The sequence below is a fragment of the Cebus imitator genome, unplaced genomic scaffold, assembly GCF_001604975.1.
Source record: "Cebus imitator isolate Cc_AM_T3 unplaced genomic scaffold, Cebus_imitator-1.0 Scaffold235, whole genome shotgun sequence".
NCBI classification, from domain to species: domain Eukaryota; kingdom Metazoa; phylum Chordata; class Mammalia; order Primates; family Cebidae; genus Cebus; species Cebus imitator.
The window spans coordinates 1,183,920-1,199,306 of record NW_016107550.1 but is presented as its reverse complement, the minus strand read 5'-3'; the positions used below and the strand labels follow the sequence as shown (position 1 = coordinate 1,199,306).

The window sequence follows — 15,387 nt, the reverse complement described above, 5'->3', positions numbered from 1 at the left end:
CCTGGGATTGAACCTTGAGCCTGCCTGATACCAGCTATGGGTGGGAGAATGAACCTCTCTGTGAGCCTCAGGGATCCCATCTGTAAAACGGGGATGGATTTCAAGGATCTCTAATGAGACAATGCATTGAAAGGGATTGGGACAGGGTCTGGCAGTAATGAACAAAGGTTAGACGCCTTTCCTCTCTCACAGGTGGAGTTTTAGAAACCTTTTATCAGGAAGATTCAAGCATACACAACACCGGGAGGACACGATGGTGCCGTGAACTTATGGCTTAGTCTCAGCAGTGCTCTCACGTTTATCAGCAGTGCTCTCACGTTTATCAGCAGTGCTCTTAAGTTCACAGTTGGAGTGCTGACCCAGAGCAGGAGGGCAGGGGCACACCCTCCCTTCTCTGTGGGAGAAAGCACCCAAACGTTTGGTCCTGGGGCACTGGATGGGGGTGTGAAACGCTCTGCCTGGTACAAAGTGCCCAGTAGCATGCAGACTACACGTGCACATTAGATATTCACTCTTCTGTGGCAAGAAACACTATTTAAAGCTATTAAAATAAACTGTGCCTTGAGTCAGGAGATCGCCGCTGCCCTGCCTCTCCCTGCCCATCGAAACCCAGCCCAGCTGAAGCGGCCTCCTCCTTCCTTCCTCCTCCTAGGAGTCACAGTGCAAAGCCCAGGCCTGCCCCACTCTTCCCAGTCCTTTTCAGGCAGTCTCCTGCAGAGAGAACTCAGCAGTCCCAGGGCCTGCAGGGGAGGGCTCGAGCCCCTTCTACGACCATACTAGCTGGATACCTTGTCCCTCACTGTCCTCATCTGCTGACAGTGACACTGACGACTCCTGTCCTCCCACCCACCCACTGGGTTTGTTTTGAGAGTCACGCAGCACCATGAATAGGAGAAAGTTTCAAAAGGCGCAATGTGATAGAAATGCCAAGGTGGGGCCACACGCCTCATTCCAAGCACACAACTGGTCACAGCGCCGTCCCGCACCTTCTCTCCTGGACCAGGGCCTGCCACACCATGGGTGCAGCATTGCAACCACTGAGGATCAGATCACTGGGGAAATGTGAGGCCAAACACACGTCTAAGGGAAGCTGGGTTACAGGCCTAGATTTGGGTCCTATCCTCTGCTTACTGGCTGTGACTCCAGAGGAAGGCTGCCTCCCTGAGCCTCAGTCTTCCCAGTAATAATCAGGAAGCCCCAGGCACGGGAGGGCCTGCGTGAAGGTGCAGTGCCAGGTCGGTGCTGGGTCTACACTGGCTGAATCCATCACTTCCCATCCATACTCTGACCAGCACAAGCAGCCTCCTTGGCAGGCTGCACCTGGTGGCTCTGATCTACCAGGAGGCCCCTGGGCAGAGAAGGGGGCCAGGCAAACGGAGTCACCTGGCCAGCTGGGGCCAGGAACCACCCGCTGCCTTCCTCCTCACCCCTCCCTCGGTCAAGGTGCTGGCCTCAGACAGGGCCTGAAGGCCATCAACCAAGTTATTCCTTTGCTGAAAGAAGGCCCCTAGGAAAGACAGGACAACATTCCTATTTGCTTCCTCTTGGATTTTCCTTGGATTTTTCCTTCAAGATTCATTCCTGGGGGAGGCCTGCGCCCCCGACCCTCGGGGAACAGATCTGCACCCCCGCTCCCCACTAAAGTAGGCGAATCCCTCAGCCGCACTTTAAATTCACCTGGAGACGGGCTTCTGACGACACTACAAATTTTGTTTGCAATGACCATTGTTTAGGATTTCAAATTATGTCACTTAATAATGCTGGGGAACTTCCTCTCTTTGCTTTGCATTTATAAATACTGGCTGATTGAGTGAGAGCGTGCGTGCCAGCCAAAGAAGGGAGCTCGGAGCCACCAATCCCTGTGAGGGGAATAATCTCGTGGTCAGGAGCTAGGGGAGACACAGCCAGGCCTGTCTGTTCAGATTCACCTCTGTGCCCCCGCGTCTTCAGAGATGAGGACGTACAGGGAGGGCAGCTCTGCTGTGAGGGTTTTACAGCCAGCTGAGGGGACGAGGGGACGAAGGGACAGGGAGGCTAGAGCGGCCTTCCTGTTTTCTAACATTTTCTCAAATGGCAAGCCGTTATATTTTGGGGCAGTGTGTCCTGAACCCCATCAACAGTGATGGCAATTCAGCCCTTTAGAAAGATGCCTGGTGCAATGGATCAAGGTGAGAAGGGGCCTGGGGAGGGGTTATCTCCCAGAGAGAGGGGAGTTGTGCAGGTGAGGGTAGCAATAAAAGGGCCAGTAGTTGCATCCGAGCAGCAGCAGAGGGTAAGAGAACAGTGGAACTCTCTAGAAATAACAGGGAGAAAGAGGGACAGGGACTCGTGGGCGGACTGGATCAGGCATGGTGAATGATGGGGAAACCCAGTCCACGTGCATGTTCCCCGATTTGCATGCCAACCTTGATATCTGACCCATCATAGCGCTGGCTCTTAGCTGCTGCTATTACTGTTTACGCCTGGGACTGAGGGTCCTCCGTGCGGGGCTTGCAGGAGGGAGTCTCGCTCTGTCCACCTGCAGCAGGAAAGTGTTGATGTGGCCTGAGTCACAGCTGCAGTTCAATTCATGTCTGTCGCCACACACTGGGTGCCCCTCTGTGCTCAGCATCGTGATCAGTGCTGGAGGAAACCCCGACAAACCCACCTTGAGGTGCCACGCCCAGTGCCCCTTTCCTCCTGCCAACCCCAGCCCCGAGACCCCCTCAGGAAGCCGCCTTGAGGGCCGGGCCAGGCTGCCCTGCCTGTTTTCTCAGACTCACTGCATAGGGGTCCAGGGCCAAGAGCCACAGCTGAGAGCGGTTCTGGGTCACGAAGCCAGGCCGACGAGCTGTGCTGGCCAAGCCACACAGAAATCGAGTTTCCCCAAGACCCTGTGTCCCCTGTGATGGTGGCCATAGGGCCACTGGTCATTCCCCCTTTGACAATCAAAGCCCTCTGCCCCACTGCTCTCTTCATCAAACCTAAGCACAAATAGACCAGTTTCCTGCTTCGCCGGGTCTCCATTCCCTTATGAAGGCTCCTTCCCGGGTCACAAGAAATGTATGTTAAACAAATACGTGTGCTTTTTCCTATTAGTCCTTTATTACAGGTGCCTCCTCCATGAACATGGTAATCAGACGTTTCTTTTGCACTCCTACACTATCCTCTGCTTAAAATCCTGAGGGGTCCCATCTCTCTTGGGGTGACATCTGACGTCTTCTGAGGCTCACTAAGTCCCGGTGGTGCAGCCCCAAGTGCCATGCGCCCAAGCCCCCTCCCTCCCTGCCCTCATCCCCCACACCACACGGCTGGCTGCTCTGCATGGTGGGGGTACTGACCACTGGGACTCTACACACGTGGCCCTCAGTTTCCTGGCCGGCTCATCCTTCAGGCCTCAGCACAGACATTCCCTCTCCTAAGAACCCGCCTGATGCTCTGTTCTCGGGTGGTTCTCTGGGGACCAGAGCTCCCTGCCCAGCCTCAATCTTCTCTCCCCACCAATTGCACAGGAAGGCAAGGACCATACCTGTCCCGGCACTGCTGCGGCCCCAGGACCCAGCACCACGCAGGGGACATAGCAGGAAGAATTAACACAGGAATACATGACAGACCCATCACTCTAATCCTTACAACAACCTAGTAAAGCAGCATTATGACCCCATTGTATGACAAAGCAACTGAGTCTCAGAGAAGCAGAGACAATGGCCTAGAGTCACACAGCCAGCAAGTGCTCAAGCTGGGAACCTGACCCACACCAATGGGGCTTCCAGAGTACACTCCTCCTACCTGGCACTACAGCCAGGCCCTGGGGTTACCTGTGTCCTGTGGCATCTTCCTTGCCAAACTACAAAGTCCAGCAGGACAGCCTGGAATCCCACCCGCTGCCCCGATTGCTGCCTTCCAGATACGATGGCCTCTGTAATAAGAAACAGCAGGCAGAGCCTCTTGGCCTAAAGCTCCCCACCTTGGGGGCTTCCGAGATTCCAAAGCAGGACTGTTCGTGCCTGGCCCCAGGAGAAGCTGAGCAGAGCACAGCTTGTAAAGCCACTCCGGGACAGGCAGCAGCATCAGCCTCAATGCAAAAGCCCTGCTGATGAAGCACTCAGCCAGCCCCGGGAGCCCAGCATGGAAAACCATCCTGCAGCTAAAAGGTGCTGAATTCACCATTAACAGCTTTTTGCATTCAAAAAGGCTAGAAATTTACAGACACAGTCCTGAAGGAAAAACATGAGATACGACTGAGGAATCAACAGAAAATATTTTTCAATTGAGACGCTGTCAGAGAAGCAATGAAAATCATTGGTGGGTAATTTTTTAAACCAACAAAACAAACCACCTCTCGAGAGAATGCTCTTCAGACAATTTGAGAGTTGGGTGTCCTCGTCTCTGCCGATTCTAATTGCTGGGTGTCTGGCTAAATGGTAATCTTCCTAAACGCCCCCTCAACCTCCTGCCGAAGGAGGAGGGGGGAGGTGGCAGGTGACCAGCAGGGAAAAAGGCAGGGAGCCAGTCTAAGAGCCCCTCAATTTTCAGCTTTTACATCTGTGAATAATGGGGAACAGCATTTGCACATTAAAACGCTTCTCTCTGTTCCTATGCTAAAACCCAAACCCACAATGCCACTTGCATAACAACAACAAACCAGCTCCTTCTGCCAGGGGCCGGCTCGGGGATACGCACAGGCATGGCGTTGTTGAGGGTGTTGTTGTAGACACAGGCGCGCAGTGAATAATCAAGCATGCAATTTTCAAACAGCTGCAGCGCTTCTGTCACTTTCTCATGGAAGTCATCTGCAGATTTATTCGAACTTGCAAAGTAGAGATAGTCTGAGTACAACCTGTGAATAAAATAAATGTGTATTTTTACCACCCATGAATGTGCAATCACACCATTTGGGCGACAATGAAAATCAACGTACAATTACATGATCGAGTTCTCCTGATTGAAACACTGCCACCCCTCTTCCTTCCCTTGCAGACAGGCCGCCTCCCTCACCCTCCCCCCCAGCTCCCGCCCTTCTCGGCCACTTAAGCTCCCGAGACTCAGGCATGTCCACACTGGCCCCAAACAAACTGCCAGCCACTTTTATGTTGTTGCTCGTTCTAGTCATCTCAGGCAGCTCTGTTTTCACAGTAACAGGGAGCTTCAAAACAACACCAGATTACAAAAATGGTACGCTAGCAAAGAGAAGCCATGAAAATTTTATGTGCCTTCCCATTCCTCTATTCTCCACTGAAGGGAACAAAAAACAACAGCATCTGTTGTTCTCGCAATATTACCATTCCACATGAAATTCCCAGGCCTTTGCACACACATTCCTGACATTGAAAAAAAAAATGATGAAATGTGTCTTTCTAGGTTGGTAGGACCTCACTTTTGACACAATGTAAAAGCACCCCCATGTGTGCACATGAATACCTGCGGACTCACGCCTTCACCCGTGGACACAGGTCTGTTCGTTCGGACACCACGCACACACGTGGAGGAACGCATCTTCCTCCTTGACGCATTGCAGGCTCCTCTGCATCCCCCTTCCACCTAGACCTCAACTTTTCTACCTCCGTGTCCATCTTTGCATCACCCTCTTTTAGCAGGAATCCTGCTGTTAAATAAAATGGATGAGAGGCCACCATTCTGGTTGGAGCTTTTGCACTAGGCTCCAACAGGCCGGAACAGCATCATCCATGCTAGGTGCCATGTCACTCAACTCATAATGGGCCAGTTTCCAAAAAACCAGGAGATTCACAACAACAGTCAGACATCCCCTTTGCTTTAACCCGAGAAGGAAAGTCACTTTGAAATGAACAATCCACTCTCTGTTCCCTGTTTTTGCTTCTTCAGCCCGTTTCTGCCTATAAACCCAGGACCTGGCTGGGCCCACAGGGGCACCTTCATATTACAGGAATGGGATGCTGCCCTGTTCATGGACTGTGCTCATAAACACCAGTGAGATCTTTCAACTACATGTGTCTAAATGTTCACTGCTGACACTGCTATGCTGGTTTAGCCAGAATCCCCCACCCTTAGTAACTGATCACCCTTCTTAGCTCATCAGGTTCCTAGTCCACCACCCCAGCCCCCAGAAGGTCACCTGGCCTGTCTCCAGCAAGAGTCCTATCAGGTTGGTTTAGCCAGAATCCCCACCCCTTCCCCCTTGATGTATCCCCTCAGTAATTTCCCAGCCACCAACCACCTCGCCCTGCTCCTTGGCTTTTTCTTATTTATTTATTTTTTTGTGTGTGTGAGACAGAGTCTCGCTCTGTCACCTAGGCTGGAGTGCAGTGGCATGATCTCAGCTCACTGCAACCTAACCTCCTGGGTTCAAGCAATTCTCCTGCCTTAGCCTCCCAAGTAGTTGGGACTACAGGCACCTGCCACCAAACCTGGCTAATTATTTTGTATTTTTCATAGAGACGGGGTTTCACCATATTGGCCAGGCTGGTCTTCCTGACCTCAACTGATCCACCTCCCTTGGCTTCCCAAAGTGCTGGGATTATAGGCATAAATCGTGTCGCCTGGCCTCCTTGCCTTTAAAATCCCTACTTTTCCTAGTTATATTTGGAGTCTCTCTCCTCTGTTGGAAAACTGTCATGGCGATCCCTATACCTACTAAAATGCTCCTGAAAAAGGCCTGCATTGCCATTTTAACAAATGTCAGGGCCAGGCACAGTGGCTCATGCCTGTAATTCCAGCACTTTAGTGGGCCAAGGTGGGAGGATCGCTTAAGCCTAGGAGTTCAAGGCCCGCCCAGGCAATGTAGCAAAACCCTGTCTCTATTAAAAACACAAAAAATTAGCTAGGCGTGGCAGTACGTGCCTGTAGTCTCAGCTGTTCGGGAGACTGAGGTGGCAGAAGGCTTCAGTGAGCCATGATTGTGCCATTGCACTCCAGCCTGGGCATGGGAGTGAGACCCTGTCTAAAAAAAAGAAGGGTTTTTATCTTCAACAGAACTTTCAGGGTGTGTTTCCTACTCTTTTTTCTCCTCCATCTCTCCTTGCAGCCCTTTTTGTTTGTTTTCGACCTTCCTGCCATACGTCCACTCTCTTCTTGCACACACACACCTCCTCATGAGCCCCATGGTTCTCCCCGGAACCCTTCACACACTCACAGCCTCTGCTGTGTCACCTCTGGGCCAAGGGGGAAACTGGGATTATGAAAAATGCGGCCTGCATGGCTCTAGTGTCAGACTTCTCTCCCCTCAAAGCTCTATACTTTCTATGCCTTCAGCTTCTCCAATCTGGCTTCCCCTCTTTCCAGGGAAGGCAATTCTGTGACTCTCTCTGCACCCATGCATCTGGGTATATGACACCCATACTTCCAAATACACCCAGACCTTCAGCCACACACTTCAGCAAAAACCATGCTCCCTTATAGCACAGTCTTACAAATGTGCCTTCTCCACTACCCTCCACTCTAACTAAGGTCATGATACGAGGAGCAGCATTTCATAGGGACAGGCCCAGATGCCATCCACCTCTGTAGCCCGTCCTGGCACATGGGGTGCCTCTGACACAGCCCTCTAGAACTCATCCACGGCCAGTGTCCACAGAGGACACCTCCTGGAAGTCTTGAGAGGTTTGGGATCTACCCACAGAGTTCGTGCAATCAAAACAGCCACAAGAACAGGAGTGTTGTGTCCACCACAGCCTGGCCAACCACACCGTCCAAAGGGATCAGTCAACAAAGGTGCTCACTGAGTGGATTCCCCCAGATCCGCACTCACCTGAGAATATTCCCCATGACAACACCACATCAGCTTATTACTGGTGTCCCCAACATCACCTGTGCTGTTTTCCTTCTTCAAAATTAGGAGACACATCAAGACTGAAACACGGCATCTGTCACTACAGTGTCACTCATCGTTACTACGCCCTAAACAACTGATCAATAAATGGCAAAATCAGATATGCGTGACTCTTCAAGCAAGGTTTGGCTGTGTGCACTGAGGATGCCAGGTGGCAGTTGGTCTAAGGGGTACCCTTCCTGGCTCACACATTTCCTACCAGGCCTGTCAATATTATGGCTCAGCCCAAGAAATTACGTCAATGAAAAGTAACAGATGCTTCTGAAACTGTCATAAAATCCTATGTTAAATAAGAAGTCGAAGCCCAGTTTTTACCAAAGATGCCCACGGAACTACCCAAATTGTTTGGTGGAACTGGGATTCCATCACATAAATTACCTCATACAAACCCAAACATTGGCTGAAGGTTTCCATATTGAGATTTTTTCTTTGTGGTAATAACATTTCTTGCAGATATTTAGCTCATAAATAAAACAAAAGCACTCAGGCCTGTCTTGATTTTAAATACAAAGTCAATTCATGAGGAATCTGCTGATTCTATACAATTCTTTAGAGATCAAGAAGTAATCCCCGGGAAAAACTGAGACATACCTGATGTTCCAACCAGACAAATCCTCCCCTAGCAGGTGAAACGGCTGACTTTCGTTGTTTGGGGTGAGTTAAAGTGAACTCACTACCTCACTTCCTGTCAGTCACATTCACAGCCTTTGAGAGCCAGGCCACACTTTTCTCCCTGGGCTGAATGAAAAGAGACTCCTTTGGCCTCTCAGTCACCTGTGGGTAGTTTGGATCTGCCCACAAAATTGGCAGTGGGCTTTGGGAGCTCCTAGAATCCCACTGCGAGAGCTCCCTATGCCGGGTCCTTGGCATCCTGCTATGTCACAGACATCTGAACAGGGTCTAGATTCACCGCAACCCATGGCCACCATCTGGATTCTGTAGTTGGATGGATAGTGGACACCAAAGAACTATGTCCAAGTCTTAAGCCCCAGGCCCTGTGAATGTGGCCTTACTTGGAAATAGGCCTTTGCAGGTGTAATTAAGCAGAGGATCTTAAGACGAGATCTTCCTGGATTTAGGGCGCTCCCAAATCCAATGGCAGGTGTCCTTTTAAAAAGAGGAGAGGACAGAGACACTGGGGAGAGCACCATAGAAAGACAGAGGCAGAGCCTGGAGTGTGACGGCTGTGAGCCAGGGAATGCTAAGGACTGCGGGAAGCCACCAGGACCTAAGAACAGGGGACAGCTTTCATCCCTTAGGGCCACCAGAGGGAACCAACCCTGCAGACATCTTGATTTAGGACTTCTGGCCTCCAGAATCATAAAAGGATACATTTCTGTTGTTTTAAGCAGCCAAGTTTGTGGTGATTTATTACGAATGCTCTAGGAAACCGATACAGATTTTAAACCCCAATTCCAAGGAAAACAATAACTCCAAGGAGTTATTTTTGCAGACATCTCTCTGCCACCCTGAGACCCGGGAATCGCGGCCCTAAGGGCACAGGAGGACTAGGGCCATGTGGCCAGGTTTCCCACAAGGAAGCATGAAGGAAGGCAAATGCAGACAGGAGCACTTCCCTTCAGGGGAGCACTGGGACAGGAGAGCACTGTTTGGGTTCCTCCCCAAGAACTAAGCAAATGCTTCCTAAGGCTGTCTTTTCCCTCAACTACTCTCCAGGGGAAAAGAGTGAGTTAATAGCCTTGGGTGAGAGAAAGCCACTCGGATGGGTTAAAGCCACTCAGAATATGTTGAGAAGAACAGCAAATCTATCAAGAATAAGTATCCAATGGACCTTGAAAGGCCAGACAGGCACACCATGGAACAAGATGAAACACAGAGACAAACTGAAATGTCCGTATTCTAGTCTTTAAAATCCACTGTCCCATGAGGAAGTGGAGGAAGGAGACCAACATGGAAAACACACAGCTCACAATCACAGAACTGCAGGGGCATGGATGCAACCCCGGGATGCATTAACAGAGGCACAGTATCAGGAACGTGGGAAGGTGGAGCCAAGCAACAGGCAGCTCACGGCCTCCGTGGACGCTTGCCTTCAGTGCTGGGCACCAAACCTGGCTGTTCTTCCTGGAGATGCAAAAACTCAGCAGGAAGGAGCCCAGTCTCGAACTCCTGAAGGACTGACCAGTGGGCAGAAGGTTCGGGAAGACAGCCTGGTTGCAGGCAAGGTATTACCTCCAGTCAGGGCAATCCAACACAAAGGGATGGTCCCGGGTGGCAGAAGCAGCCTGGGCGGTTGGGAAGGAGGGCTCCAGGGTAGCGTGGGGGCCAGGGGACCTGACACCCTCCCACCCTGAGATTCAGGGCTGCCCAGCCCCCTCCAGCTGAGCTACCTCATTTGCTTACTCGCAAACCATCCCCAACAGATGGGTATTACATTTGGCCAGGACTGTTTCCAACGGCAATTCCAAATATAAGTCCAAATGCATTCCAGGCCTTCTGTGCTGCGGTTATTTTAGAAGGCTGCCGGTGCGGCCCCTCACACTGGGCCTGCGCTCACGGGCTGCTGGTCAGTCCCTTTCCTGTAGAGCGCAGGGGTCCTGGGACCCCTGGAGGGGCAGTGGGATGGGATGTGTATGTTAGGGGGCATAGGGCTCCATCAGCCCAGTGCCTCTGAAATGAACATGTCTCTCCCCGAGAAATGGCCAGCAGTGGGCAAGACCCTGCTATGTGAAACCTGGATGATCACCCCAAGACCACTGCTGAGTTCATTCAGGGACACTTCCAGGTGCTGTTCTGAAGCAGCATGAGCAGAGGTCAGCGAGCTGAGCATTATTAAAGCAGGAGCTGCTGCTACTCCTCCTGGCTGCGCTGTGTGTGACTGCTTTCTGGGTTTAGCACCTGCAGTGCTCACAGTTTCCATTTCTGATGTGCATGCTGCAGGGTAGGGAGGGCCGCCACCACCAGGCCCTGTGCAGGGCGCTGCATGCGTGCTCTGCTTCCATCTTCACAGCCCACTGTGAGATGCGGGCCCCCCCTTTTATGGGGGAGAAGCTGACACCTAGAGAGGTTAGGGAGTTTGCCCACGGTCACACGGCCCAGGAAGCTCCAGGGCCGGGACCAAAACCAACCCAGGCCTGCACGACCCCAAAGCTCCTCACCCCCCACCTCCAAGCTTAGGCAAGGAGACAAATCCACAGCTGAGTAGAGTGGGTGCTGGCCATCTGTGCTGGTAGTTTTCGGGTTTTGTTTGTTTAGATGTTTGTATTATTTTAGGTGCACTGTGATTTGGAAGAAAAAGTCAATTCTACTCCAGAACTACTTAATAAGTCACAGGAGACTGATAAACAATTACAAATGTAACAGAATGGCAAACAAACACTTAGGAAAAACATGAGGCGCTCCACATGTCGGGAACAGCACATGTGTTTACAGAACGTCACAGTGGGCATCTGGAAAAATGACAGCCACAGCAAAGGGGAGTTCAGGTGTCTATCATGAAGCCAGAACACACTGCATGACTTGCATCTCTCGGAAAAGCTAATACTCACTGGTTACTGCAATAGCTCATTAGATCTGAGCAGTTTCAGTTCCTAAATGATGATGTGGTAGTTGATCGGCCTGCCCTCTATGTGAGAACTCTGTCCGCACTGGCTCCAATGCCACTAGTTTGGGGAAACCTCTCTCCACAGTGCATTCCTCCTCCTTTTGTAGGATTTTTGTTCATATCATTTTTATACTGAGATATGATCCACGTACCGCAGCATTCACCCATGTAATGTGAACAATTCGGCAGTTTTTAGTAGACACCACGAAGCCGTGGGAACGCCACCCTTCCCCCATCCCAACATGTTTTTCATCCCCTGATGAGCGACTGCTGCTTTTAACCCAGGTCAAAAGGCACACGATCTCAGTGTCAGCTCTGACAAGGGCAGGCACTCAGTGGCCTTGAGCTGTGACATTTCCTCCAGTTACTGCTCAACGCACGGGACTTCTCAGAGGGCTACCTTTGAGAAAAGATCCCAAGCGAGTGCTGAAGTTGCAGGTGGCTGGGAGCAGGTGGCCGTCCTGGGCTGGCCCATCCCAGTGACGCTGGTCCCACCTGTCCGTGCTTCTCAAACACCCCCCAGGTGGCTCCTCAGTGACAGTTATGGTAACAGTCACATTTCCTCAGGCAGGAGCCCCCGAGATGGGGACACAGTCATGTCCCCCAATTCACCCTCGATAACCTCTTGCAGTCCTGTGGCCACGTGAGGGTGGTAATGACAGGCAGCCGGAGCACCTGGCCTCATTATTCTCCATTTGCTGGCATCCGAATTTAAATCACTGATCAATAATTTTCAGCCTGTGATATGATGCCATCAATAATGATTATATATATTTTTCCTACCAAGATAAAAGCCATTTAATGTAGCTGAGATGGAGCCCTTTTGTTCCATTGAATCACAGTCTGTGACTGTCTCATCAGGAGGCTTGATGAGACAGGCCTGGCCAGGCCAGCTGATCTGGAGGGAATGTCTAAGGTCACCTTAAGAATACAGGGTGACACTGGTGAGGCTCATTTTCTGCCAGTTAAGAACATCCATGTTTAGGCCTAAAAATGCCCAAATGAATGACAAGTGTCCTGTTCGTTGGGGCCATTCTCTTTCCTATCAGGCCCTAGGTTCCTTGTGCACAAGTGGGGTTCCCAGCCCCACTTTGTTCCTTCCAGAGCATCCAATCACAGGGCCCCGGTAACTGTTCATAGACCGGGAGGAAGCACTTCTCAGAGGCGACGCCATGCATCCCTCACGCTTCTAAACCCGGCAAGGTTTACAAAGCACCTTCTCATGATTCGCCAGTGACCGTGATGGCAGGTGTTTCTACAGGTGAGAAAACTAGGGGGCACCAAGGATTGGCGTGCTACCCCTGGTTACAAGCCAGGCCTGGGTCCCAAGGGGCGGGCCCCTCACTGCACAGCAATGGCCACGGCACACCACTATGTGACATGTGCTGCCACTCCCTCCTTCAACAGAGTCAGCCTCACTAAGCAGCCCAGAACTCCGGGTGAGATGCATCCCTGAACTCTGGCCACCCCAGAGCCGTTTCTAAGTGTCTCCCTGATCCCGGCCCAGCAGGCACACATGTCACCTCAGGATCTCTGCAGATACAGACACAACAGGACTCTTTTTCCCTAGGGTGTTCATCCTGCACAGAACCATCCTTTCCAAACGATCATGTGGGAATACACAGGACTGCCAAGAACTTCGCAAACATTTCCCCAAAAAACAAAGTGTTCAACACTTGGGAGTTTTCAGCATGGTGGTTTTCCTCCCACCAATAACAAGATGTGGCGCCTCACCAGGCAGTCCCCGCTGAACGGTCTTCAGAGAACCCTTTCACAAAGGCCCGAGCTGTCCTCTGGCCTGGGCGCTGCCAGCCCTCCCTCCCTGCTCTGTGGTTGAGGCCAACCCCCGTGACCTTGAGTGGCTCAGCAGCTCAGTCCTATTAAAGTGACCTCATGCTGCTTCCAGGGCCCCTATCAAGGTATCAAGGTGTGTCAACAGGCAGCTTCTGGGAAGCAAAACGCCTGAACCCAACTGGAATCAATAGGCAGCTTCAGTAAAGACGCCGCACTCAGCAGTCCTCGAAAGGACTCCTCGTAATTCTTAATCTTTCAGAATCTTAAAGAAAAGGAAAGAGTGAGAGCTGGAGGGAGGAACAAGAAAGAGAAATCGATCCAGGGCTGTTGCTGCAACCTCTATCCTGCCACGGCCTTTCTCCTCATTCCGTCTCTTCTCCACAGAGGTGTTCTTCTAATTTCCCTTTGAGATGGTTTAAATCAATAATGAATCCCTTGGTGCTAGGAACAGCCTGCGTTTTAATCCTTGTGCAAATCTCTTCTAGAGAAAACATCGCATGACATTCCCAGTGCCAGGCTCTCCTCTTCTGCCTGAGAACACATCCAGGGCTTTCAATCAGTGCGTCTAGAGGCTGAGAGGAGCAGAGGTGTTTGGTGAAGGGCTTTCGGTGCTGCCTGACTGCAAGCGAGGTTCTCAAGTCAAAGTTCTGCTGCGGTTCAAAGGCATGAATCGGCTCAGCTCCCTTCGGTGCGTGCTGGCTCTTGCCCTCAGGTGGGCATCCTGCTCCCTCTGGTGTAGCAATAGGTGAATGAGGTGTGTCCAGGCCTAGGCATCCACAAAGACCAAGTCCTTCCTATCCACGGAGCTTTGCAAAACTGGGGAGCCACCCTGCCCATGACTCACAGCCCGGTCCCTCCTGGGAATGACCCTCAGCTGAAGAGACCACCACTATCACCCAAGGTGAAGCCTCCACAGGCGGTCCTGTCCAACGGCGGGCAGATGGGAGAGGCCTCACCCAGAGGCAGCTCTGACGGGCTGCCCCAGCTCCGTCATTTACATGAAGCCTGGCCCCACCCCCTCAACTAGACAGGTTCTGTGAGAGCAAACGGGATGGATTTTCCTCTCCTATGTAAAGCTTGCATCTAGCACATCAACGGTGTTCAACAAACACAGCCAGGCGTCACTGAACAGAGGGGATATATATGTTCTGAGAAATGCGTCATTAGGCAGTGTCATTGTGTGAACGTCATAGAGTGGTTACTTACAAAAATCCAGATGGCACAGCCCACTACACACCTAGGCGGCAAGGTACAGCCTACTGCTCCTAGCTATCAGCCTGTACAGCAGGAATTCTGTAGGCAGTTGTAACACAGAAGTTAGAATTTGTATATCGAAACATAGAACACGCCACAGTGAAAATGTGGGATCATACCTTTATGGGACCATCATCACGTATGGGGTCCACTGTGACCAAAACTTGGTTATATGGTTCGCAACTCTATTTGGGGAGTGAGTAAATGAGCAATCAGTTTATTGTTATTATTATTAACTATTACTAATACCTAATAATAATAGCTAATGATTATATATTTTCCATTTGTCCAGCACTGTTTAAACACATTACTACATATATTAAGTCATTTAATTCTCACTACGCTGGAGGTAGGTCTATCTTCCCCCATTTTACCGATGAGAAAATGAGGCACAGAGAGGTTAAGTTTCTTGTCCCAGGTCACAGAACAGTAAGCAGCAGAGCTGGGATTCCAATGCAGATCATCTGGGTCCCCAAGGCTGTGTCCCTGCCACCATGACCAGGCTACACCTCCCACTCAGTGGGTGAAAGCTGCGCACCACCCTGACGCCCCCTCACACACTCTGCAGACAGAGTGTAGCTGATGAAACCAGGATTCCTGTCCAAATGTTCAGCCCACTAATCCTCCGTGTCCCCATGAGCGACTGCCTATAACAGAATCCATTTCGTTAAAAGCCTGCTTCCTTTCCTAGTTTATCTTCATAAATGAACCATTTGACCAGTGCAAGGGGTTGCTTAAAAATTCCGTTTATATAAGCAGATGAAGAAAACAACTGGCCAGGTTCCAAGATTGAAGGGGTTTGGGTAAAAATCGAGTTCGAATTCTTAACTGAGCTGAATTCTCCTTCCCTTTGGACTCATCATCATAAAATGGGAAAACTAACCATTCCTGTGGTGGTCGTTTCTGGGCATTACATTAAGGCTACACACAAAATTAAAAACAAAATACAGACACTGTAAAGTCCTTAACAGATGGTGCATGACCCCAC

General features: G+C 51.0%; 1 protein-coding gene across 4 annotated transcripts in view; it reads right to left on the bottom strand.

Moving 5' to 3' along the window:
• Positions 1-15,387, bottom strand: part of CHST15 (carbohydrate sulfotransferase 15) — an 83,792-nt gene that overhangs the window by 8,858 nt on the left and 59,547 nt on the right. For all 4 annotated transcript variants that reach the window (XM_017497875.2, XM_017497873.2, XM_017497874.2 and 1 more), the window contains exon 6: positions 4,663-4,819. In XM_017497875.2, coding sequence (XP_017353364.1) covers positions 4,663-4,819 — 157 coding nt within the window. The remainder of the gene's footprint in view (positions 1-4,662; positions 4,820-15,387) is intronic.